Below are 24,524 nucleotides of genomic sequence, written 5' to 3'. Positions count from 1 at the left end.
GCTGCTCCTGGAGCTGCTGCACGAGGCTGGGCAGGGCCCCCCCGAGCCCCCCGCCCGCCGGGACCGGGCTCAGCCATGGGGGTCTCTGTCCCCTGTGGGTGGGCGGGTTTGGTCCCGGATCACAATCCCACAGCAGCTGGGGGCCAGCACAAAAGGAGTGGTGGGGCTGAAGCAGGCACGGTGCTGGGGGGCTCTGGGGAGGCTGGGAGAAGGGAGGGGAAAGTGAGATTCGGCTGCAGATGAGGGCTGGGGGAGTACAGATGTGGTGGCAGCTGTAACAATGGCACCACAGCAGAGCTGCCAGCACCATGATGGCTGCAGCCACTCTGTGCTCCCCCTTTGCTGTTCACAGCAGGCCTTGGATCATGCTATTGGCAACTCCCTGTTCCCAATTCTCCCCTTCTCTGCTTTTCTGTATGCACAAGGAGGCAGTGTCCTACACCCTGAGGATCGAGGGGCGGCCGTACACCATCCACCTGCAGCAGCAGTGAGTTGGCCCTGGCATTGCCCTCACTGACAGTGGCTGCCCTGCTCCCTGGTGGCTGCAGGACCTGCAAGAAGCTTGAGAAGCTCCGGGTAATGGCTGCTGTTGTAAGTACCTCACTTTGCGCCTCTCTCTTGCAGTGCCTTTTTATCGGATGATTTCCAGACTTACGTGTCCAGCGAGCAGGGATCTTTGCACTCTGGTTCTGCCCACATTGAGGTAACCTGGCCTTGCCTTGGGCCGTTTGTTTGTCTCTGCCCACGGCAGCTGGTGCAGCTGTCTGGCTGGTGGGTGAGGGGATGGCCTGCCCAGCCATGCAAGGGGCTCCCTGTCCTCTGTCATGTCCCAGGGAGGCTGCCACTACTGGGGCTACATCGATGGCTTCCCCAGCTCGGCAGTGACCCTCAACACCTGCTCGGGGCTCAGGTAAAGCCCCAGCCCTGTCCCTGTGCTGCCCTCCCTGGCAGCCTGGCCTGGAGACAGCTGGTGCTGGGGCAGCTGTGCCGGTGCCCAGGAGCAGGTGGGCAGTGCTGGTGCCCTGGCAGGGGTTTGCTGCAGTTTGAGAACGTGAGCTACGGGATCCAGCCCCTGGGCCTCTCCCCTGCGTCCCAGCACGTGCTGTACCGAGCGAGTGAGGAGCAGATGGCAGAGACCCCCCTGGCCCCCAGCCCCCCCGAGGCAGGGCTGGGCGGGCTGGAGGCCTGGGAGATGCTGGACAAGGCCCCCGGGGATGACGAGGTGAGCGGTGCCTGTTCTCGCAGTGCTGCTGCTGTCCCTGCCTCTGAGGAGGGGTCTGATTCTGCTGGCAGCTTTGGCCAGACACTTGGACACAAGCTTTGAAGAAGCACAGCCAACAGCAGCAGTGAGGAGACCAGAGAATGCAGAACCTGTTCTTTGAAGCCCATTTTCTCTTTTAGCCCCTCTCGGCCGCTGCACAATCTCCCAAATACCTCACAGTGTACGTGGTTATGGACAAGGCTTTGGTAAGTCCACGCCGGCCACTTCTTCCTTGTCTTTGCCTGACTTCTGTGAGCATGGAAATGGTCACATTTCCCAGCTTTTACATGGATTTGTTTTCCCTTTTGAAAAGTTACGCGTACTGTGGCTTTTGTAGGAAAGAAGGAACGTGAATTTGTAGCTCATGTCTCCATGGCTCGGTGTTGGGAATCATTTCAGTGTTCCAACATTGACATGCTTCACCCTGGTATGCACCTTGTGTGCCCTTGTGTCCTCTTGGGTTGTTTTTCAGTACAGCTATATGGGATCAGACCCGAATGCTGCGACACAGAACATAATCCAGGCCTTCAATTTAATCAACAATGTGAGTCCTTAAGTCTGGTTTGTACTGCAGTGAGATGGGGGGTGAGGAGGATGTTGATGTTAGCAGTGGCCACCTCTTTTCTAGCTGCTTTTAGGTTTAGGAGGATGTTATGTAAAAAATTCCATGTTTCCTGAGAAGGTTTTTCCTCTGGACACGTCAGTCTGCCACAAAAGAACATCTTTCCCTGTGTGATGGCCATGTCTCGTGCAGATGTACAGATAAACAGGCAGTTTGCCTCAGGGCAGCCAAACCCCAGAGTGCATTTTGAGGACTCCTGGGTTGCTTCCCTCTCTGTGCAGCAGATCCCCAATCTCACTGATCAATTAATCTGCTTTCTCTCAGGTGCCTGTAACCAACTTCCAATCCTGTTCTTTACTCCACTGGTGGTCTTATGGTTCACTTGTGAAATGAGAAGTTATTCCCAAAACCCCTAACAGTTATGAAGTTATTGGACTTTGGCTCAGGCCTCTTGCTATAACTCTTTATTCTTTAGGTGTGTTCATTCTTTTTGGCTACAGATGTCATTGGGCACTGACAGCAGCAATTTACTTTTCCCCTGTGTTTACTGTGTGCAGAGTGGTGACTGCATGAAGGGAAGGTGTGAGAGCAGATGTTTCCTCTCTTGTACTTCCAGATGTTTAATCCCCTTAATGTCACCCTTGTGCTGTCCTCCCTGGAGCTGTGGGCAGAGGGAGATAAAATATCGACAGCAGGGGACACAGATGACCTTCTACAGCGATTTTTACAGTGGAAACAGTTGTCTCTGGAGCCACAGGCACACAACATTGCTTCTCTCTTAGGGTAAGATAAAGGTTCATTAGTGTTAAAGGTTCCGTGGTAGCATTCAGTCAAACCAATGTAAGTTCAAACTTTGACAAATGCTTTTTTAAAGATCCATATTTCCTAAATCCTTAATATTCTTAAAGCATTTCTTCCAGGACATTCCTCCTAGCGTTGCAGCAGCTGCAATGCTGCTGTCCATCCCCTGCCACCCACCCAGGCTGAGGAGCTGGGAATGGTGGCAGCCCCCAGTCCCTGCCCAGCACCAGGCACCAGCCTCCCACCACGCAGAGCCTGCCCCAGCGTCCCTGGGCACAGCAAAGAGTGGGGGGCACCAAGGGCACTTGGGCTGTACAGAGCCAGCATCCCCCAGAGACCACAGCGAGAGGGGGTCCCTGGGACCAGCAGCGACCCCACCTCTGTTCCAGGTACAGGGACCGAGGAGCGCTCGTGGGCGCAGCGGCTCCAGGAGAGGCATGTCAGAGAGATGCTGCTGCCACGGTGGCCCTGGTATGGTCCCACCTGTCCTCTGCCTGTCCCTCCCCAGCCCACGCGGCTGTGAACTCGGCCGTGGGCAGCAGGAACGGGGGTGGATGGAGTACGTGGGAGGCTCTGTGTCCGGAGCAGGGATCGCTGCAAGGAACGCTCAGCTCTGGCAGCTCACCTCTCTCCTCCCTCCAGTACAGCGGGAACGTGACGCTGGAGTCCTTCTCCGTCCTCCTGGCGCAGGTGCTGGGCCGCAGCCTGGGCATGAGCTCCGACAGCCGCCGAGGCTGCAGCTGCCCCGGGCGGCTCTGCACCATGAGCCCCGAGGCGCTGTGAGTCTGCCCGGGGGGCTGGGGACAGGGGTGGCTGCGCGGTGTCCCCTTGGCAGAGGTGTCCTCTACCACTGCCATTCCACTGCAAAAAGGACAACAAACTAGAATCACAGGCTCGTGGGATCACTCAGGCTGGAAAAGGCCTCCAGGGCGTGGAGTCCAACCTTAGACCAATCGCCACCCTGTTGAGTGGACCAGAGCACTGAGAACGGTGTCAGTCATTTCTCGAGCACCTCCAGCGGCGGGGACTCCACCACCTCCCTGGGCAGCAATTCCAATGCCTGGCCACTGTTTCAGTGAAGAAATACCTGCTTTTATTCCTCTAAGAAGAAAAAAAAGAATTAATCAAATTGCAATTTAGTGCTTAATTTGACAAAAGAGACCTTTGCTCTCTAAAATGAAGGTACTTCAGAATGCTTTTCAATCTGTTAATAATGAGCTGTAGATCAGGTGAATTAATAGGCCCCTGGGGCCATCGTACCCTGTGCCAGTGTCTGGGCGAGCCCTTGACTCGCACAGAGCTTCGGCGAGAGAGAGGAGCGGTGGATGTGTAACATAAAAGCCGGTAATTGCTTTATTTTAGACATTTCAGTGGGGCGAAAGCCTTCAGTAACTGCAGCATCAGGGACTTCGAGACCTTCCTGAAGCAGGGCAGAGGCGGGTGCCTCTTCGGCAGCCCCCGGCTGAGCCGCCGGTCCCGCCGGAGCGGCGCCGTCTGCGGCAACCGCGTGGTGGAGCCGGGCGAGCAGTGCGACTGCGGCACAGCCCAGGTGCGGCGGGGCGAGCGCGGCCAGAGCCCTGCCTTTGTGCTCCGAGCGCAGCCCTTGAGCCCGGGAGCGCCTCTGCAGCGGGGAGCAGCCCAGGGAGGGTCGTGTTGGGCTGGAGATTGTTTCTGTGAGGCGCCGACCTGGTGGCAGCTTCGCCCGTTTGTTCTGCTGGATGTTGCCCAAGGAATATGGGGAGAGGAGGAGGAGAAGCTCGGGGGTGCGACAAAATAAAATAACCTGGGTTTGCCATGTGTCCCCCCAGGAATGCCTGAAGGACAAGTGTTGCACTAAAACGTGTAGACTGAAGCCAAAAGCAAGGTGTGCCTCTGGATTATGTTGTAGAAATTGCCAGGTAAGGGACATCTTTATAATTATCACAAAATCATTATTTATTTTTGGACAAATGGTATGTTCCCATGCTGACGGATAGAGCCAAACTCGCTGCTGTGCAATGGGAAAGGATTCTGGGGCTGGGCTTCCCAGCTCAGCTCTTGGGAGCCCCTGGGGGAATATTACCGGAGCCTGTCCCAGGCAGTGTCACACACGTGTCGCACCGGAGCGCCTCAAGGGAGAGGGACCCTGAGGCCACGGTCGCAAGGGGCTGTGCGGGCTCAGGCTGGCGGGCGAGGGAGGCTGCAGAGCTCCTCCTGCTCCCCAGTTCAAGTGGAGGAACTCGCCGTGCCGCCCGGCCGCCGATGCCCAGTGTGACCTGCCCGAGTTCTGCAGCGGCTCCTCGGCCTCCTGCCCGCCCGACGTGTACGTGCAGGACGGGCACGAGTGCGGGCGTGGCACTGGCTACTGCTACCAGGGACGCTGCCAGTCCTCGGACCTGCACTGCAAGCGGCTCTACGGGAGAGGTAACAGGCTGTGCCTGGCACTGCTCGGGGCAGGGGTGGCCACAGCATCACGGTCGCACATCTTGTACCTGTACTCTTCAATGCACCAAGCTTGGGTGAGAGTGGGGCACCTGGAGAGAAGGCACAGCTCTAGGAAAGCATTTCAAGCTCTGGTTAACAGAGTCCCCCAGTGTTTCACGGATAACAATGGAAAGAACAAAAAGCAAATTATTTTCTGTGGGCCAACTCAATGAGAGAACATCCCCATTTGCTACTCCCCTGCTGATTTCTGAGGTTCAGGATTGCTGGAGGTTTGGGCGGGGATAGGTATGTTTTCTCTAATTAAATAATGAAAAATGAAGTTATTAGATACCATAACATGTTCCTTTGTGTTCCTTTTAACGGTGACAAATATTATTGCTAAACGTGTAGATTCAAAGAACGCTCCCAAGGTGTGTTACGAGGAGATCAACGGCCAGCAGGACAGGTTCGGGCACTGCGGGTTCCAGACCGGCCACAAGTACCGGCGCTGTGCTTGGAGGTACGCTGGGGAGGGGGCACTGGCTCTGCTAAAATGCATGTTCAATGGGATTGGGCAGTCAAGAGAAGCGCCAAGACTCCGGTTTATGGGGAGATTTGTGAAGCAATACTTCTCTGTGTGTTCTCCTTGAAATGGTGTCTCTCGTTATGTCCCAGATCCTCCCTTGGACCTCCCAGTCCTGCTGATGTTTTCTCAGCAGACTGTGCTGTTTAATGTTCCAGCGTTCATCAGGCAGGATGCGTGTGTGTCTGTGTTTGTTTGATACACATCCTGTGCAAATTGGCTTTCCAGGGATCTCACGTGTGGGAAGTTAATCTGCACGTACCCATCCTACAAGCCCTTCTCATCACCTGCCGCTGCCGTGATGTACGCCCGAGTGCGGCAGCATTTGTGTGTGTCTCTGAACTACCTGAATGTATCCATATGGCTGGATCCGCTTCTGGTTCCTCCAGGGACAAAGTGTGGCTCTGGCAGGGTAGGGAAATATTCTCTAATCATCTGAAATGGCAAATAGAAACTGTGAATATGAACAAGGTCATAGAAACACTTGTTCCTTGCAGCAGCGTGCTTAATATTTAAAAACACTGTAAAAACCTGCAAACATTGCATTAAAGGTTTGGTGGGCTGTGAGCACTAAAATGACCTGGCTTCAGGGCAGAACTGTGGCTTCTTTGTCTTTTTTTTTTTTTTTTTTTTTTTTAAATAGTGTGTTTTCATTTCCCTTTGGGCCATAGCCTGATGTGCTGAGCGCTGTATGGGTGAGGCAGTGCTGGGCTGGAGCTGCCACGGTTTTTCCCAGGTGTGTATAAACAACACGTGCCACCCGCTCTCGGTGCTGGGACAGAACTGTGACAGCAAAGCAAACTGCCACGGCCATGGCGTGAGTCCCACGGGTGCTGGGCTGGGGGGGGCAGGCTGTACCAGCCCACTGCACACCTGTACCCCTGCCTGGCCTTGCAGGTGTGCAACAACAAGGGCAACTGCCACTGCCACCCGGGCTGGCAGCCCCCGGACTGCCGGAGGAGGGGGTCACACTGGGGGGGCAGCAAGGACAGCGGCCTGCAGCTGACAGAGGGAGGTGAGTGGGGCAGCCGTGGGGATGGCGTGGGCAGGGCTGGCAGTGCCTGTGTCCGGTTGGGCTGGCAGTGCCCAGCAGGGCTGGCAGTGCCCGGCAGGTCTGGCAGTGCCTGTGTCCGGTTGGGCTGGCAGTGCCCGGCAGGTGTGGCAGTGCCTGTGCCAGGCAGGGCTGGCAGTGCCTGTGCCCAGCTGGGCTGGCAGTGCCCAGCAGGTCCGGCAGTGCCAGGCAGGGCGGGCAGTGCCCATGCCCAGCTGGGCTGGCAGTGCCTGTGCCCGGCAGGTCTGGCTGTGCCAGGCTGGGCTGGCAGTGCCCAGCAGGGCTGGCAGTGCCCATGCCCGGCAGGTCTGGCAGTGCCAGGCAGGGCTGGCAGTGTCCGTGCCCAGCTGGGCTGTCTCCCGCCAGGCCTGCGGCGAGCACTGGAGGATGACGAGATGGCCTGGCTGGTGCTGGGCTCCAGCTTCGTTCTGCTCATCCTCACGGCGGCCCTGGGGCTGGGCCTGTGGCGGCAGCAGGTGCTGGGCCAGCGCCGCCGGGAGCAGCCGCCGGGCACCCAGGGGTGAGTGGGGCCCCACGCTGCGGGGTGCCCGGGGGAGGAGGGCGTGCGAGGGGGCTCCGGGGATCCCTGGAGAGGGGAGGGAGGGGGATAAGGTGATTCCCATGGGGACATGAGGACACCGCCCAGCCTGAGGTGGTCCTTGGGCAGAGGTGACTCAGGCTGAGGCGCTCCCTGAGCCAAGTCAGGGCCAAGGCCCCACTGTAGGTCCCCCACAGCACCAGCCGGGACACGGACAGGGAGCTGGAGCCAGACCTGGAGCTGAATCTGGAGCCAGACCCAGAGCTGATGGCAGAGCTGCAGACAGACCTAGAGCTAGAGCCAGAGCTGGAGATGAGGACAGACACGGACCCAACACCAGAGCCAGCGCTGGGGCAGCACCACGGGCACTAATTAAAGGTGTTGGGCAAAGCTGGTGTCATGGCTGGTGTCCCGTGGTTTTATGCTTACGTAGTTTATGTTTTTTGTCAGAGTTAACCCTGCTCTCGGGGCCTAGGGGCCACAGCTGCTGAGATTGTCCCCTTTTCTCTGTGGCCACAAGGTGGTGGTTGGGATTTGCCCATCTGTGAGGGCTGCGAAGCTGCCTGATGCTGGGGACTGTTCAGCAGGGCTGGCTCAGGTGCTGTGGCACTCTGAAGTGCACCTCTCCTGTGTGACTGTGGATGTGTGTGGTTCATGGCCCCTCTCCTCAGAGCTGGGCACCAGGGAAGGCCAGTGGTGGCCGCGGTGCTGACTGTGAGGGTGTCACCTCTGTTTTGTATGTGAAGTGTACGTTTCTTGCAGTGCCCCTGGACCTGCACCCCACGGGGATGTCAGTCCTGTTGTTTGTACCCCAGGGCTTGGACCTGCACCCCACGGGGATGTCAGTCCTGCTGTTTGTACCCCAGGGCTTGGACCTGCACCCCAAGGGGATGTCAGACCTGCTGTGGTACCCTGGCCCTTCCCTTCCCACGCACTCACAGTGCCTCCAGCCCCAGCCCCTGTCTGCACAGGCAGCACTCTCAGGGCTGATTTTCCCCCAGAAAGCTGCTCTTTGGGAAGGCCCTGCTCAGAGCATCCTGCTGACCCCACCGGCAGCCCCAGTGACCCCAGCACCATGGGGAAAGCAGCAGCATCCACTGTGTTTGTGCATCTCTGGCCAGGCTGGGAGGCTGGCTCCTGCCTGAGCTGCTGCCCCGGGCCACCTCCCACCCCACGGCAGCCCCTCAGGACAGTCCTGGGAGGAGTCAGCTCACAGCCCTGCTGCCCCAGAGACAGGTCGCCCAAGGCTTTCCCATGGGTGGATGCCCACCCCGCGGGGACAGAGTTTAATGTTTCTCCAGACAAAGCCTTATCAGCAACCTTTAGCCGTGTTTGCTCGGACCCTCTGGCCATTGGGCAGCCAGGCCCGACCCCAGGACAAGGTGCTGGTGCTGGCTCAGCACACACGGCCAGCGGGGTGGCCAGGCCAGAGCACGTCCGACAGCGTCCAGCAATGGAGGCCAGCGATGACACGGAGGAGCCCCCGCTGCCCCTGGCACTGGCCAGCTTTCAAGTCTCCGAGGAGTTTGGCTTCCTGCTTCCCGATCCTCTGGTAGGAGCTGGCTGTGCCTCCCCCTCCGCATGCCACAGGAGGCAGACAGGAAAATGGAGGGGTTGGCGAGCAGGTTTCGGGGGGAGCTTTGATTTAGCATTTTGCTGTGACACTTTACAGAGAACAATGAGGAAGGCAGGTGCTATTCTGGCACGGGCAGTTTCATAGGACAAACTCCTACCCTTTAAAATGATGAAGGCAGCTGCAGCAAGCAGCACAGAGGAGAGGTGGAGGAGCTCTGCCATTTACACACTGGCTGTGGTGCTGCGGGATTTTGGGGAGCACAAGAAGGGCAGGTGTCCCGTGCCCAAAGTGGGGCTATTTATCACTGGCCTGGCTCCACGGTGGGAGTGGGTGGGGACAGACAGATCTTGTTCACCATCCATTAGTTTGTGACCACCTTATAGGAGGGGGAACCAGACACAAGCCATCGGCAGTGGTGTGCGGGGCTGGGTGGGTGCCGGGAGCCTGGGCACGTCCACAGCCCTCCCTCTGCCTCTCTGCACCAAGACAGAGCTGTGTGCGGGGCTGGGTGGGTGCTGGGAGCCTGGGCACGTCCACAGCCCTCCCTCTGCCTCTCTGCACCAAGACAGAGCTGCCGGCGCCCTACGGCCCCTGGATGGACATGGCCCGTGAGCTGCCCCAGCTGATCACCAGCCATCGGCTCCGCCCGCGCGTTCACCAGGTATGGCGTTCTCCTTCCTGCCTCCAGAGCTCCCTCAAGCCTTGGTCTGACACAGCAGCGTCTGTAAAACCTGCAAAAGCAGCCCAGCAGCACAGATGTGTGCTGAGCCAGGACTGACACCAGGCGACAGCAAAGTCTTAACTTTGGCACAGAAATAACTCCTGCACCAGATCCAAGCGCTCAGCAGCCAGCAAGGGCTGGAGCAGGGCCCCTCTAGGTGTCACAAGAACCATGTCTCATCCCAGCCACGCTCCCTGCCAAAGGAGCACAGGTGCCCCATCAGCTTCCTGTCAGGCTCGACCCTTTTGGGATCAGCTGCTCCCATGGACATCCCAGCACCAGGAGGAGGGACTCCTTTTTGAGGAAAACCCCATGGATTACTGTCGCTGCTCACAAACCAGTAACAGTGCAGCAAGAACAAATCCTGCAGAATGGGTGGGAAGGGAGGCATAAAGGCAGGGCAGAAGAACTAGGAGGGTTCCCCCTGGCTGGCGGGGCAGCCCCTCCACCACAGGGGCCTTGGCATTGCTGGATCTGCTCCTTGCTCCCAAGGGTTTCCCTGGCAGATGCCGCAGCTGAGCACCCAGCACCTCCGAGGACGTGAGGAGCTGCACTTGGCACACCTGGTGCTCAGCTTCATCACCATGGGCTACGTCTGGCAGGAGGGCGAGGAGGGCACCGTGCAGGTAAAGGCAAGGTAAAGCAGGCTCGCCTGCTCCTTGGGGTCTGGGAGCTGATGCTGCTCCCTTAGAACTTTCCCCGTGGGAGCAAAGCCCCTTTCCTGTGGCTGCAGCAGGAGCGTGCCCCCTCCTTTCTGCAGCCTGACCACATCCCCACCTTCCCCTGTGCTTTGTGACACTCAGGTCCTGCCCCGAAACCTCGCTGTCCCCTACTGGGAGGTGTCGCAGGCCCTGGGCCTCCCGCCCATCCTCAGCCACGCAGACTTTGTGCTGGCCAACTGGAGGAGGAAGGACCCCAACGGGTAAAGAGGCAAATGCCAGCGGAGCAAGCGCGGGTCTTCCTGCGGTTGGGCAGCAGTGATGAGCAGGTGTCAGGGACAGACTGTTCCCAAACTGCTCCTGTTCTGCCAAAGCCCCTTGAATCCTGCCTTTGCTGGGGTTGGCCTCATGGGTGTGGACACAGGAACTCTGTGGGGACATGGGTGTCTCTGGGAGCAGCCCCTGGGAACAGCTCCTCTATTCCCTGCAGAGCATGGACTGTTACTGGAACAATTTATAATCTCTCTCTCTCTCCTTTTCTTGTGCATTTGTTGGCCATGAAATGCCTTCAGGCCTCTGGAAATTGAGTAAGTAGTTACTGCTCATTTATTTTCTAACGGTGCTGGTTTTGTTTGGATTGGCTCAGCTCTGTAGCACCGCTTGGGCTGTGCCTCTCTTGATGTGTGTTGTATTTGTCACACGAGTGCCACTGCGACTACAGCAAAGGGACTGCGGCAGAGCCGCTGGCTGCTCTGGCTGCACAGACCACTGGCCATGGGCCATGGGGAGGGCACGGGGAGGATGGCAGGGCTCCTAAACCAGAGCAGTCCTGCTCCCCGTTCACTCTGCCAGCTCCTCTCTGCAGGGGCGGATAAGAGGCTCTGGAGTCTGGGATGGTTTTGTTCCAAGGGCTCAGTGGGTCCCTCTCCTCGGCCCCTTTGTGCAGGAACCTGGACACGATCATCACACTGCCTGGGGGAGAGAGCCTGCGGGGCTTCATCCTTGTCACCCTGCTTGTTGAGAAGGCAGCTGTGCCTGGCATTAAGGTGGGTACTGCCGTGTGTTTGGGCTCTTTGCTTGCCTGCACTGTAAAGTGCCCGAGGTGCACCCACAAGGTGTTCCTGTCCCCTGAACCCGGGCTGGGGAAGCGGCAGCGCTGCCATGGGTGGCAGCAAATGTCCAGAGCCACTGTACACACACATCCTACCCCTTTGTGACGCGCTGCTCTCCCTCCTCCTCCCGCAGGCAATCACCCGGGCCCTTGGTGCCGTGGTGCAGTGTGATGAGGAGACCCTGCACAGAGCCCTGGAGGAGCTGGCAGGGGCCATCGAGGCCATGAGTGAGGCGCTGAGGCGGATGCACGGTGAGAGCAGCTGGTGCCTGTGCATGCTGCAGCTCATGACACACGCTGCTGTAAGTGCCCATCACCTCTGACCTGATTGACTTCCTCCTAGACTATGTGGATCCAGAAGTATTCTACTCTGTGATCCGGATCTTTCTCTCTGGGTAAGTGGAGCCTGTTTCCCTTCAGAGCCGCTGTGCTGGCAGCTCCCAGGGCTGGGGGCAGCTGGGAATGTGCAGGGAAGGGGCAGCCCAGATGGGATGTGAAGTTCCCCAGGGCAGGGTAGGGACCAGCATTGTGCCTGGCAGTGATGCTCCCTAGAGCATTATGATCTGGCATTCAGGAATTCCTAGGCACTGGATCAGTCGGGCATGGACTGTGGCCAGGGGCTGGGGTCTGCCTCCCTCCAGCTTCTCTCCATCCCACACTTCAGCTCAGCCCTGGCAGCCCCAACAGCCAGAATTGTGCACAAATGAATCTTTCCTGCTCTTGGCTGAACAGTTTTGACAGGAGAAGAGGAATTTCTCTTTCCTTCCACACTGTGTACACAAAGCTGCAAAGCTGAGCAGAGGCTCTTCCCACTGCGTGTTCAGGAAACATGTGTAACAATCCTCTTGCTGCTGCTGTTACAATTCTGTCAGTTCAAAAAAAAGAAAATCCCCCCCTAATAATGCAAATGCCATTTGGGCAAGGCAGAACCACAGCCCAGGAGCCCAGCACGGCGCCTTCACCATCCCTCAGCACCCCTGTGGGGCTGCAGCATCTGCAGACACTAGGTCCCAGGCTTCTCTGGGGGATTCTATTTTTATTTCTCTCCATCTTATCTCAGCATTCCCAAGTAAAATGCTCCATGTATCGTGATTAAGTTTCTCTCATCTTTTATCCAAGCTGACCTTGTCTCCATGGTCATCAGCTTGGGAAAACATGCCTTTTAAATTCCCTTCTGCTTATAAGAACTTCCCACTAGTAGAGGTTACTATAAATACAATCCTGGGAGAACTAAAAATATTCTGGTATCTGATAATGAATCTATTTTCTCTGCAGTTTGTGTAAAATCTGTTCCTGTAGCCCAACAGACACTGCAGCCAGCACCGAAAGCCTCATGGAATGGTGCATTCTGCTAAAGGCCAACAGATATTTTTGTGCCAGGCACTTCACCTCCCTGAAATCATAACTTCTGTCTCCATTTGGGTGTGAGCACTTCTCCATTTCGGCACAAGGGGGGCTGACAGGGTCTGAGCCCAGGGTGTGTGTGGGAGGCACCAGCAGTGCTGGCTCCTGACCTGCCCAGGACCAGCAGCTTCAGAGGGAGGAGATCCCATCCTTGCCTTGTTATCTGCAGAGATAAATAGAGGCAGGCTGGCCTGACCTCTATTTTGCTTTTAAATGCCTTTAAAAAGACATCACCTTGAGTAACAAGAACAAAGGAAAATCCAAACTTCAGGGGCTCAAAGGAGTGTTTGGGTGACTACCTGCTTCTCCAAACGGCCACTGACATTCAAGGAATTGATGTAAAGTGCCACTGTTGCCCAGACAAGTGCCCCCTCCCCTCTCGCAGCTCTGCTTGCAGAAACCTTCCTGAGCTGGAGCAGGAGGTGCAGCCAGGCAGGGCAATGTGTCCCAGCACCGTGCCACGGGGTGCTCACCAGGGCATGGAGAGCCCAGAGAACGCTCTTCTGGCAAAGGAAGATTAAGGATTTCTCCTCACCCCCATGGCCTCACTGTGTGCTTTGGCACAGTGTCTGATTTCCAAGTTGATCTCCTGTTTGAAGAAGGCTGACATGGCTCCTTCTGGAGGAGGAGATCCGTGGGCTGGGCCAGGAAAGTTTTGCTCAATCTTGCCAGCCCAAGGTCCCTTCTCACAGGCCCCTGTCCCCAGCCCCATGGCCGCTGCCTGACTGCCGTGTCTCCTGCTCAGCTGGAAGGACAACCCTGCCATGGCACAGGGGCTCGTCTACGAGGGGGTGTCCCCGGAGCCCATGGCGTTCTCGGGGGGCAGCGCGGCGCAGAGCACGGTCCTGCACGCCTTCGATGAGCTCCTGGGGATCTGCCACCGCGAGGACAGCGGTGAGCCACGGGCTTTTCCTTCTCCAAACAGATGAGGGGCCGGGGAAGAGATGAGCCAGAGCGATTCCCATGACTGTGCCAGCTCTGTCGGGCAGGAGGACCAGGCTCTGCCCAGTTCCGGGGAGGAAGGTTATAAATGTGGCTCTGGCAGGTGCTTCCTCACCATGATAAATTCACAAAAGCACACATTTGGCTTCTTGCATGTCAGCTTTTTGCTGAGGCTCTCTATGGGCCGAGAGATGAGGGAGCAGAGTGTGCAGGCATCCTGCCAGTGAGAGGCCATTCATCAAGCTCCACTTTAGTCCAGCCCACAACAGAAATATTTACCAGAAATTAGCAAAACCACTTTACTAGCAAAAAAAAAAAAAAAAAAAAAAAAAAAAAAAAAAAACCCCAAAAAAACCAAAAAACAAACCAAAAGGCTGAGAGCAGGGCTAAACCCTGCCTTTTAGGGTTAGCACCAGCCCTAATAGGACCTAATATGGGTTTTCTTTCTCACTTAATTGGAGGCAGAGCAGAGGAGGCTGTGCAGGCTGTCAGGGGTCCCTCAAACGGTGCCAGCACCACAGCTCCAGGCCAGCTTCTCTCCTAGAGGGTCGGGGCCGTTAATCCACTCACCCACAACTTATTCCTTCCTTCGCTGGTGTCTCGCAGCTGCCTTCCTGCGCAGGATGAGGGAGTACATGCCCCCGCCGCACAGAGCCTTTGTGGAGGAGATCCGCGGCGCCGCGTCCCTGCGGCAGCTCGTTCTCTCCTCGGGGGCCGCGCGGCTCCGCGCCGCCTTCAACCGCTGCGTGTGTGCGCTGGCCGACTTCAGGTCCTACCACATCACCATCGTCACCAAGTACATCGCCGCCGCGGCCGCCAAAGCCAAGGCCAGGCGGGCAGAGCCGAGCGCCAGGGCCGGCCCCTCTGCGGGAAAGCCCCCGTCTGCCCTGGAGGCTAAAGGGACCGGCGGCTCCCACATCTTCAGCTTCCTGAAGAGCATCAGGGACACCACCAGGGAGGGGATGATAAGTGCCTGACCTATCCCGAGGGTTGCCCGAAGCGGGCGCAGGAGGCCACGGGGCTTTGGAGTCTGTTTGCAACGCACAAGCCAAGATCCAAAACCTCCCATCAGCAGCAGCCTTCCCACCTGTGCACGTCTGGGACACGAGGGACACGCTCGGGGCTGGTGAGAGAGAACAGTGCTGCTGCTGCTGCTGCTGCCTCCCCCCAGCAGGCACTCAGCGAGCTCAGCATCCTCCCCTGGCAGCGGGACGGGCGCAGTGTTCTCCTGGCACTGGCACCAGCACATCATCCCCGGGCCCCAGGGAAGAGCTGTGTCCTTCCAAGCCCCGCTTCTTCCCCACTCCACCCCGGCGTGGGGCCGCAGCTCGGCTGGACACGGGTGGGTCGCACGGACGAATAAAGCAGCGATTGCTGACCCATGTGTGAGGCCGGGCCTGTGTCCATCACCAGGTGGCGGCAGAAAGCCGCGTTTGGCAGCAGGGGACCCGAGCGGGGCCGGGATGGCCGGGTGGACACGGGTGGGGATTGGGGGGTGCAGGGCGGAGGGGTTCGGGGGACAGCGGAGGGCGAGAAGGAGCTCCCCGCTGTGACCCCCAGCCGCTGGCACCCGGACACGGCTCCTGTCCCGCCACACCTGCAAAGGGACCACGATTACTCCACACGGGAAGTCCAACAAACACCAACTCTCCCGTCATGGGAGTGATGCTGAAGCCACTCAAACCCAGCCGCGAGAGGAGTGTGGATGAGAGAAGGGATCCAGGCGGTGACAAATGGGGGGTGTCCAGGAGGCTGGTGTGCACGGGAAGAGGCTGTACCGAGGCACAGGGGACAGGGGTTGTACAGGGGTTGCTCTCCATGGCCAACTCCATTGCCCCTCCTGGGTCATTAAGGGCTCAGGATGGCACAGGGGCAGAGCTGCCACACTGGGGGTCACATGGGCTTCACTTTAAGTCTCGGTGATAACACAGTGCTGTAGTAGGGGGCATGGGGACACATGGCTTCTCCATGGGAAAAATACTTCTGACAAACCCCTGATCCTCACTAGGTACTGGCAGCAGAATAAAACACAGCCTGCTGCCAGGGTCAGCCCAATAGAGAGGCTCGTCTGACACTGCTGCAGGGGAAGTGAGACCCTCGAGCAGCCCCCGTGCTGGGCGTGGCTGCTCCCGAGCGTCACTGCCCGGCCGGTGCCACCTCCCGAGTGTCACTGCCCGGCCCACGGCTGCTCCCGAGCGTCACTGCCCGGCCGGTGCCACCTCCCGAGTGTCACTGCCTGGCCCACGGCTGCTCCCGAGTGTCACTGCCCGGCTGGTGCCACCTCCCGTGTGTCACTGCCCAGCCCACGGCTGCGGGAGTGGGCTCACCTCGCACCACTGACCTGGGCTCAGTGGGCAGAGCCCTGTGCCAAGAGCCGTGCTAAAGCTTTTTTTATAATGCCAGGTGCCTATGTTGCCCTTTTCTAGCAAGTCAGCACGCCCAGATTCCTTGGAATTTGCATCTTTAGGGAAATCGGGCCATATGGCTCTGTTTTGCCTCCCCAGGTTTTGCTGGCACAGCCACCAGAGGCAGGATTCACACCCAATCAGTGTCTTGGTGCAAAAATAGCCCTGGCAGTGCCCCTTCTGCACTCCCAGAAGAGAGTCAAGGTCCTTTGAAATGAGATGTTGTTCCCATAAGGGAAAAAACAAGCTCAGCACACTGTAGCTTGAATTATTAAACTCTTGCTAAATTGTATTTTGTGCTCTTTTTTTGAATATAGACCTAAAACTGGGGCTTCAGAGATGACTTCAGTAAACAACCCACGGGAACGTGTCAGCACCTTTAAATCTTTGCCTGGCAGCCCTCCTTCCACTTGATCTTCATTTCTGAATAGCTGCTGCATATTTCATGTAGGAAATATTTCATCCCGATGATTGTCTTGGCCTATTACATTTCAGACCATTTCAGGAAAACAGCAAACTTGGACCAGGGGGAGGAATCACTCCATCTAAATGAGGAACGCAGCCAGGACTGGAGGGAGCTGGGGCAGGCTGGCCCTGCACGTGCTGGAAATGCCCAAACCCCGCTGGGAGCAGCGATGCCGGTGCCAGGCAGGGCCACGGGACCCCCAGCTGGGGGGTTTTCTTCCTTCTGCAAACTCCCTTCCCCGAACACGCTGCCCCGTGCCACCGGGGCCAGGAGCAGGTCCTCAGGAGCAAGGAGGATGGATTTGTGTCACCTCGGAAGAGAAGAGGGGAGATGGGAAATCAGAGAGGCTGGTCATGTCAGGGGCTCTGGAGAGCCAAGGGGTTTCCCTGCTCTGGAGAGCACACTCCCCTTCTTCTGGTGAACGAGGAAGGTGCCTAAGAAACTGCAGAGAAGGAAACTGCCCACGGCGTTCCCAGGCCAGCAAACTACACAGCACAGGCTCCGTGTTTCCAAACGCTCTGCCACAGCCAGCTCACAGCCACTCAGCTGCAGCTCCTTTGGAATGGAGTTCCGTAAGGATCCTGCCACTCTGGAAGTACCCAGACAGTGAGGCACAGTGAGGCACAGGCCTCTCCTGTGTGCTCTCCTGGCAGGCTGGGACAGCTGCTCCAAGAGAGCTTTGATTCCTCTCTGTTTTCAAGCCACTGCTGTCTAACATTGATCACAAGACACAGACATCTAAGGTCTCAGGTGCATTCTGACTCGAAGCACGTGGCATTTAAATAATTTATGCCTGTGCCTAAAAACGGCACGATGTGTTTGAGGATAACCATGTGCTGCATCCATGCTGCACCCAGCAGTGGGAACTGTGCTGCCACAGGCTGCCAACCTGAGGCCCTGCTCCGTCCTGAAGGGTTTGTTTTGGCAGGCGCTGCACACCCCAGAATGTGAGGGGTGAGTCCAGCCACAGCTACCTCCCCTCCTGAGCAGCAGTGTCCAGGCTCTGCTGGGACAGCCTGAGCACTGGAACAGGCAGGGTTGAGGCCACTTCTGCAGCTCGGTGATAGAATTAATGGTATTTTAGCAAGGGAAAAGTAGCAGAAGAGCTGCTCCCCTCACTCTTTCAGAGGTGCTGCCCCCCTGACCTCAGCTCCCAGAGGTACATCTCTGCAGTGAGGCTGGGATGTGCAGGCTGCCCAGGATCCACATGACTGAGAAGGGGATTTTGCACCAACTCCCTGAGCCCAGCAGTATCTGCTGGGTCAGCTGGGACTGACGCCTGCCAAGGAGTGGATGGAAAAACAGGAGAGATGTCACAGCCCTTGTCCACATCCAGAGCAGCAGCTCCAGCCCCAAATCAGTGCCACCCACACAGAAATCTCCCTTATCTCTGGAGCCAGGCCCTGTCCCTGCAGCACTGAGGTGCATGTTTCCATTGTGGAGCTGCCACTCAGAGCTGCCCAGCAGCCCAACAGCTCTTCCAGCCACATACTGGAGTGTCCACCTGACTCCTGACTCCTTGCTTTTGTTAAGCAGAGATTTTCCCCATGATATCTGATGGTCAGGCCTGTGTCATGGAGAAGGAAGCCTGGTGCACGCCCAAGGTGGCCTCACCTGGGCACACCTTCGATGCACCAAACCTCACAGAGCCTCACCAGCCCTGGGAGCAACCCGCAGGAGGTGGCCAGCCCTGCCTGCCAGGCTCCCTGGGCCATGCCCAGCCCGTCATCCCACCCACACTGTTGGCTCAGACTTTCCATCATTCTCAATCTCTCTGGCCTCCGGGTCCCTCCTTGCCGTGCCCAGGGCTCACCCCGGTGAGCACTGAGACAAATCTGTGCAAAAGTTCCTGAGCAGCTTTCCTGGTGCCAGCCCCCCTCCAGGAATTCCCACAGCCCCCAGGCAGCCTCAGCCAAGTGCTTTGGTGCTTTTGTCCCTGTGAATATTTGAAATCGAACAGGAACACAAACATTTGGATTCTAGACACTTCCCGATTCCGGCCTTATTTATCAGACTTGGCTCTGCTCCTGGAGCTGGGGCCAGAAGAGGCTCTGAATGATTTAAGTGATTTAGCATGCTGTGCATAGATCAATCTCACTCTCCCCTCCAGCCATAGGTTTCCCTTTGTGGTTTGCTGCGCACTTATTATATCCATCAATACCCAAGTAATTAAAATCCCCCATTATCTGGGTCCTGGCTCCCTTACAAACCCCTCATAAGCCATAAACGCATTCATGATCAACCTCCCTAAAGTGTCTGGGAGTTTGCAGCCCCATCTCAGGGTCCCCAGGCTGCTGTTACATCGTGAAGGTCCCACTGGAGCCATGGCCAATTCCAGTCTGAGCCACGGCTGCCATTCCTCTCCCTGTGTTCCTGGTCTGTGCCAGGATTGCTCATTTCTATCCCCATCTTTCTCCACTCTCTGCTGAGTTTATCTCAGAGCAACTCCCCCAGCTCCTGCCTCACTTGTGCTGCTGGAGCAGAGCTTTGGACCTGCTGCATTCCTGGGAGCCCCCAGGGGCTGCCGGGCTCCCAGTGCTGCATCCCAGACTTTGCCCTGCTGCAGAACCACTTCCAGTACCTTGGAAAGGCAACAAGTCCCCAGTGCTGTCACACCTGTGGCCCAAATGTCCCTGCACTGTGGCCAGGGACCATCCCAGGGCTCTTCTGGGGGGACACTTCCTTGTCACCTGGCTGGGCTCCATTCTGCACACCTCAGCCACAGGTCTCGGAGCAATTTATTAATAACAACCAAATTTGCCCTGTGATTTCCCAATGGCAGGGATGTGAGAGCACAGAAAACAATTGCCTTCACCTTCTTTCTGTGCTGCCACTTGCCCCAGACCCGAGGCTGTGCCTGGAGCACCGTGTCCCTCGGAACACGCAGCTTGGCACAAGCAGAGGCTTATCTGCACCTGGGGAAGGGCTCACCTCTGCAGAGCTACGGCAGGCCAGATATGATTGCAGGCCATGACTCAAGCCAAAAAGTGCTAATTACAGCATGGGGGAGGAGAGAGGAGCTGCTAAATTACACCTAATATGGAGAGGGCTGGGGAACAGATTGAGAAGCCAGCACTGCTAAGAGAATGACACAGGGCTGGGAGATGGCAAAGTCTTTGTTATCGGATAAAGGATGCCTAGAGTGACCTTTGGGAAAGGGTTTTATTTCCCTAAAATCCTTGGTGTCTGGCCAGTGTTTGTAGAACATTGCACTATTACAGCTGTTGGGAAATAAAGAAACCAGAGACCCAAACATTGACACTAGAATAAAAATAGCTTAATGTGGGGCAAAGGGTGGGAACAAGACAGGCAGGTCCTGACGAGGGTCTCATCATTTCTGTGCTGCCCGGGGTGCCCAGTCAGGCTGGGAGCAGGGTTTGAGCAGTGCCTGCATGGTGGCACGTCACTGCTGTCACACGGGGGATGTGCCCCGGCCCCCGAACGCCTGTTTGCCAAGTTAGTCACCACAGCCCGCAGCCGCCAGACCCGGCAAACAAGGGCAAACACAGATACTGGTGTCCAGGAGGCACGGTGAGCCCATGAGGCAATCACCACCCGGCATCCTGGGAGCTCTAGTCAACCCCATTTCTTAGAAAAGAGAAAAAAAAGGAAAAGAGACAAGGCGCTGCTATTATTGCAGCAGGAGGCTGTGTCATGCTGGGCTCTGCAGCTAAATATATTCGGTGTTTACTGTAAGCAAGGACAGTGGGAAGCCTTCCGAAACGGCACGGGGGCTGCTCCCATTTTTTCAGCTATCAATCACGCACGGCTTGAGCCATTTTTATCCTGACACAAATGGAAAATATTTTCCTGGTTTAATTTCTACTGATCAAAGATACTTCCTCAACAGAGAGGAGCCCCACAGCCCCGGGAGTGGGGGGGAGGAAGAAGTCCCCGAGGAAACTATTTGCCTGAGGGGACGTGGGACACAGCTCAGGAGCAGATGGGGCACATCAGGACACCATCCCTGAGAGTTAGGACACCATCCCACAAGTCAGGACACCATCCCACCAGCCCAGGGGCACTTGGCCAGGCTATTATTCCTTTCTCTTCCCCAATTAATTTGCCAAACAAGAGACTTGGTGCTTACCACATGCCTGCCAAACACAGCGCCGGGAGCGCCTTGGCACTGCCCCAAGGGGTGCGGGTCCCCTTTGCTGCCCCAGCATCCTCCTCCCCAGCTGCTGCCGTGATCAGAGAGGCCTGCAGAGGGGCAGGGTTTTGGGGTCAGATATCTGTTTACTTTCTCCGTAAGATTTCCCTAAACAGCATTGGAAAGTGCTCCTTCCACAAAGCTCATCACGGCCGGAACTGACTCAGCTTTCTGCACAGAGGGTCCTGGACATGAGCTCACAGGCCTCAGTGACCTGACGTCACACTCAGCACTGTTTACTGACAGACCACATTGTATTTTATTTTGTTTTATTTATTTTATTTTATTTTATTTTATTTTATTTTATTTTATTTTATTTTATTTTATTTTATTTTATTTTATTTTATATTTTATTTTATTTTATTTGTGCCTATCAGAGTGGTGAGAGCAGGGCTCCCCGTGTGTCCCCTGACCCTGCCACCCCCTCAGTCTCACACAGACCCCTGTGATGGGCAGATTCTCTCCACAAGGCAGACACAAAGTCAAATCGGATTTACTTCTCCCAGGCAGATGCCACCAACTCCAGAGCACAAACTGCTGGCTGGGCTTCTGGTTTGACCCCGAACCACTGAGGGCTCAGAGCCACAGTGGGAGCTGTCAGAGCCTAGGTTCACCATCAGCACTTTTCTGCTCAGCCAGACCCTGCCAGAGGAACTGCACTGCTTGCTGTATGCACAGCATCACCCCTCTCCTCTTCCCTCCCCTCCCTCACGGAACTAAAATCTACTGGCAGCTCTAAACTGGTTCTTTTTTGTCTGAACTGCTGCATAAATAACCCAACAGACAGCCTGAAGCCCCTGCACACTGACACCTGACAGCGAGTCAAGGGCAGATCTCGAGAACAAAGACAGTAAACAAGGCATCAGTCACGGAGACTGCAACTGTGATTGTGGGGAAACATCTAGAAGGCATTGCTGCGAGAGCTGAACGCGCCCCAGAGCAGGGGCTGTCAGTAGGCTGCTGCTCAGTGGCAGCACCGGGGCTGGTGGCTCTGGCTGGGACCAGGACACAAGGGGAAGCTCTCTGAGCTGTACAGAGCAGGTCTGTGCCCCACAGATGATTCAGGGCCCCAGTTCTGCCCAGCTCAGACCTGTGGCAGGCGACACTGCTCCGGTGCCTGGAGCTGCCAGCCTTGCCTGCCCCAGAGATAGGCTTTACAGCCCTGCTGCTGCTCTTTGAGCAGGGCTGACGTGTGCAGCTTTCTGGGGAAAACAGCCACTGGCAAACGTTCAGTTACCTGCCCTAACAGCTGCGGTGGCCCTGGGGGCAGCCAGAGCCCAGGCACAAACCTGTGTGACACGCATGGAGCAGCTCCATCCTCCTCCCCAGCTGAACCTGGGCAGGATCTGCAGCTGAACCTGGGCAGGATCTGCAGCAGGGCCTCAGCAGGCAAAAAATGCCCCCGAATACCCCGACACAGCCAGCAGCCCCTGTGGCTCAGGCACGGCCACAAGGATGGGAAGGGGATCACAGAAACTGCTTTTCTAGCAGCTACAAAGCAAAGTTGCTGGGCCACCAGAGATGGTGGTAGGAGCCAAACACCATCTGTTCTCTCCCAGAAACTCTTTTGTTAGTGGAGAAATGAGCTATAAGGCTGATAACTCCACAGTGCCAAGCTCATCTCCCAGACGATCAACACGGCGTTGACTCCCTGATAAATCTCCACAGATGCAGCTCTGCTGTTTCCCTCCTTCCCTTCCTTCCCGGTTTTCTTCTCCCAGTGTTACTCAGCCACACATACCCAAACCTCAGCTATTCCTCTCCAAAACACAGCCAGGTCAGGAGCTCCCTCTGCCACATCCCACTTTGACAGAGAATTAAGGAGCTGAAAACTAAATTCTGCTCAAGAAGCCTGCCCCTCTGACCCTGGACCTGGCTTGGCTCTCCCAGCATGAAGCCGGCGTTTCCCAGCCTGGACCACTTGCAGGCTGTCAAACATTGCACAGAGGTCACCCAGGCTTTCCCTCTGCCCGGCCCCAGACAGAGCCACGAGCCTGAGCCTTTGGTGTCCCCTGCCTAGCCCGGGATCTCCTCCGCACGGCCACAGCCCTCCCCGGGTACCCCAGATCACCCTTAACAGCCCCGGCTGCCCCGGTGCCGCATCGCCGCCGTGCTGCCCCACCCGCGGCACCCGCTCCGGTCCCGCTCATCCGCCTCGGAGCCGGCTCCGGAGGCAGCCACGGAGGCTTTGGGAGCCGGGGGGCACCGCAGACCCCCAGAAGGCGGAGCAGCACAAAGGCACAAAGGCACATCCTGTCTGCCACCTCTCCTGCAGCAGAGGAAGCGGCTCGGGAGAGATTAGAGCCCGAGGAGCGGGGCACTGCGGCGCCGTGCGGGTGCTGGGGGCTGCGAGCGGCGCTGCCACAGTGACCCGAGCCAGCCCTCGGCCCAGCCCCACGGCAGGATTTCCCGTGAGCCCGTCCCCTCGGCAGCAGACAATGAGCTGTCTGACAGCTGGAGACGGCTCTGCCTTCGCCCCTCTCCAGCGACGGGTCCTCGGGACCTTCAGGAAGATCAAACAGGAAATTGGGCAGAGAAAGAAAAGGTTGTTCGTGCTCGAAAGTCCAAACTTTCATTCCTGACCCGGCAGGAAGATGCTGAAGTCAGGATATTCAAATACTTTCCCTGGCTCCCAGGGGAATAGCAGGACATGGTGAGCGGGGCTGCACGAGCGACGGGCTGGTGCCATCCCAGGGTGTCAGTGCCATCCCAGGGTGTCAGTGCCATCCCAGGGAGCCAGTGCCATCCCAGGGTGTCAGTGCCATCCCTGGGTGTCAGTGCCATCCCAGGGAGCCAGTGCCATCCCAGGGTGTCAGTGCCATCCCAGGGTGTCAGTGCCATCCCAAGGTGCCAGTGCCATCCCAGGGCACCAGTACCATCCCAGGGTGTCAGTGCCATCCCTGGGTGTCAGTGCCATCCCAGGGTGTCAGTGCCATCCCAGGGTGCTGGTGCCATCCCAGGGTGCCGGTGCCATCCCAGGGTGCTGGTGCCATCCCAGGGTGCCGGTGCCATCCCAGGGTGCTGGTGCCATCCCAGGGGGCTGGTGCCATCCCAGGGTGCTAGTGCCAATCCCAGGGGGCTGGTCCTGCTGGCTCACACCTGATGGAGTTTTCCCACTTAAATTCCTCCCCTGCCCCACACCCCGGGTGTCGTTCACCTGCATCCCCACAGACAAGGCTCTTCTTTTTGTGACGATGCCCTGGCTGGAACCCACTGCTGTATTTCAGGCCACTGTATTTCACAGCCAGAGCTTCTCTGTGCAAGATGGATTTCGGAAGTCTCAAGCACCAAGAGAATCACCTGTGGCTTCCTTACACAGCAAGCCCTTGCCCCCCCAGACCCTGCAGTCCCCTGTGGCAGCAAGCATCCACACCAGATGTGTCCTCAGCTCTGCTCTGCTGCGTGCAGGGCTTCTCCCAAGGGGTCCTGCCTGGTAAAAGTGCCAGAAGTTTCTGTTTCTCTTCTGTTTCTTACCAGACGTGATTTACTTACTGTAACTGGCTATTCGTTATGCCCTGCGCTGCATTATTAACTTGGTGATCGTACATTTAGCAGAGAATTTATGAGAAATGAGGAGACATTCATTATCAGTAACACCACAGACTTTACTCTTATATGGTCTCCCTGCAGGGAGCGATGCTTGGCTCAGCCTGCGCCCACCCAGCTCCAGCCATTCCCTGGGCCAGAGCAGGACAGGACTGCTCTGCACACTTCTGGGGCTGCATTCCCCTCACTTAGGCCAGTCCTTATTTTTTCCCCTATTAAAATATTTTCTGGTGGAATTTAACTGGCTTAATTGTGCCATCATGCCTTCTGTTGTCTGTTTTTCCTGTTTTCAGGCAGGGAGCTGTGTGAGGATTGTCTGAGACATATCTGTGCTTCCCAGCA

The 24,524-nt window shown here is 57.0% G+C and overlaps 2 protein-coding genes across 4 annotated transcripts; both read left to right on the top strand.

Annotated features, from left to right (window-relative positions):
• Positions 1-243: 243 nt before the first annotated feature.
• On the top strand, positions 244-7,599 carry LOC128820215 (disintegrin and metalloproteinase domain-containing protein 32-like). 3 transcript variants are annotated; one of them, XM_054000845.1, is made up of 18 exons: positions 247-487; positions 625-703; positions 834-910; positions 1,030-1,222; positions 1,402-1,467; positions 1,734-1,805; positions 2,440-2,606; positions 3,014-3,095; positions 3,267-3,403; positions 3,987-4,173; positions 4,433-4,522; positions 4,829-5,027; positions 5,439-5,547; positions 5,839-6,022; positions 6,347-6,427; positions 6,508-6,625; positions 7,028-7,181; positions 7,397-7,599. In XM_054000845.1, exons 1-18 carry the CDS (start codon positions 309-311, stop codon positions 7,569-7,571), a joined length of 2,349 nt encoding a protein of 782 aa, XP_053856820.1. In that variant the 5' UTR covers positions 247-308; the 3' UTR covers positions 7,572-7,599. The 3 variants fall into 3 exon arrangements, 2 of the variants coding, with proteins under 2 accessions (XP_053856821.1, XP_053856820.1); XM_054000846.1 differs by lacking the exons at positions 6,347-6,427; positions 7,397-7,599 and adding an exon at positions 6,282-6,346 and having other exon boundaries at positions 244-487; positions 7,028-7,115; XR_008440861.1 differs by lacking the exons at positions 7,028-7,181; positions 7,397-7,599 and having other exon boundaries at positions 244-487; positions 6,282-6,427; positions 6,508-6,525.
• A 945-nt stretch (positions 7,600-8,544) lies between these two features.
• Positions 8,545-14,994, top strand: LOC128820224 (indoleamine 2,3-dioxygenase 2-like). Its single transcript, XM_054000864.1, has 10 exons — positions 8,545-8,751; positions 9,341-9,436; positions 10,003-10,122; positions 10,300-10,418; positions 10,728-10,742; positions 11,102-11,201; positions 11,401-11,518; positions 11,610-11,661; positions 13,416-13,564; positions 14,219-14,994. The coding sequence occupies exons 1-10, from the start codon at positions 8,653-8,655 to the stop codon at positions 14,587-14,589; spliced, it is 1,239 nt and encodes a 412-aa protein (XP_053856839.1). The 5' UTR covers positions 8,545-8,652; the 3' UTR covers positions 14,590-14,994.
• The last annotated feature ends 9,530 nt before the right edge of the window (positions 14,995-24,524 follow it).

Source organism: Vidua macroura, chromosome 28 (genome assembly GCF_024509145.1).
Source record: "Vidua macroura isolate BioBank_ID:100142 chromosome 28, ASM2450914v1, whole genome shotgun sequence".
Classification (NCBI taxonomy): Eukaryota; Metazoa; Chordata; class Aves; order Passeriformes; family Viduidae; genus Vidua; species Vidua macroura.
This window is presented reverse-complemented; position numbering and strand designations above follow the sequence as displayed.

Coding starts and splice junctions, on each gene's coding strand:
- LOC128820215 (XM_054000845.1), top strand. CDS start 309: ATGATGGCTGCAGCCACTCTGTGCTCCCCCTTTGCTGTTCACAGCAGG. Junction 6,428..6,507: donor CAAACTGCCACGGCCATGGC/GTGAGTCCCACG, acceptor CTGGCCTTGCAG/GTGTGCAACAACAAGGGCAA. Junction 7,182..7,396: donor CAGCCGCCGGGCACCCAGGG/GTGAGTGGGGCC, acceptor GGTCCCCCACAG/CACCAGCCGGGACACGGACA.
- LOC128820224 (XM_054000864.1), top strand. CDS start 8,653: ATGGAGGCCAGCGATGACACGGAGGAGCCCCCGCTGCCCCTGGCACTG. Junction 8,752..9,340: donor TCCTGCTTCCCGATCCTCTG/GTAGGAGCTGGC, acceptor CTCTGCACCAAG/ACAGAGCTGCCGGCGCCCTA. Junction 11,519..11,609: donor GGCGCTGAGGCGGATGCACG/GTGAGAGCAGCT, acceptor ACTTCCTCCTAG/ACTATGTGGATCCAGAAGTA.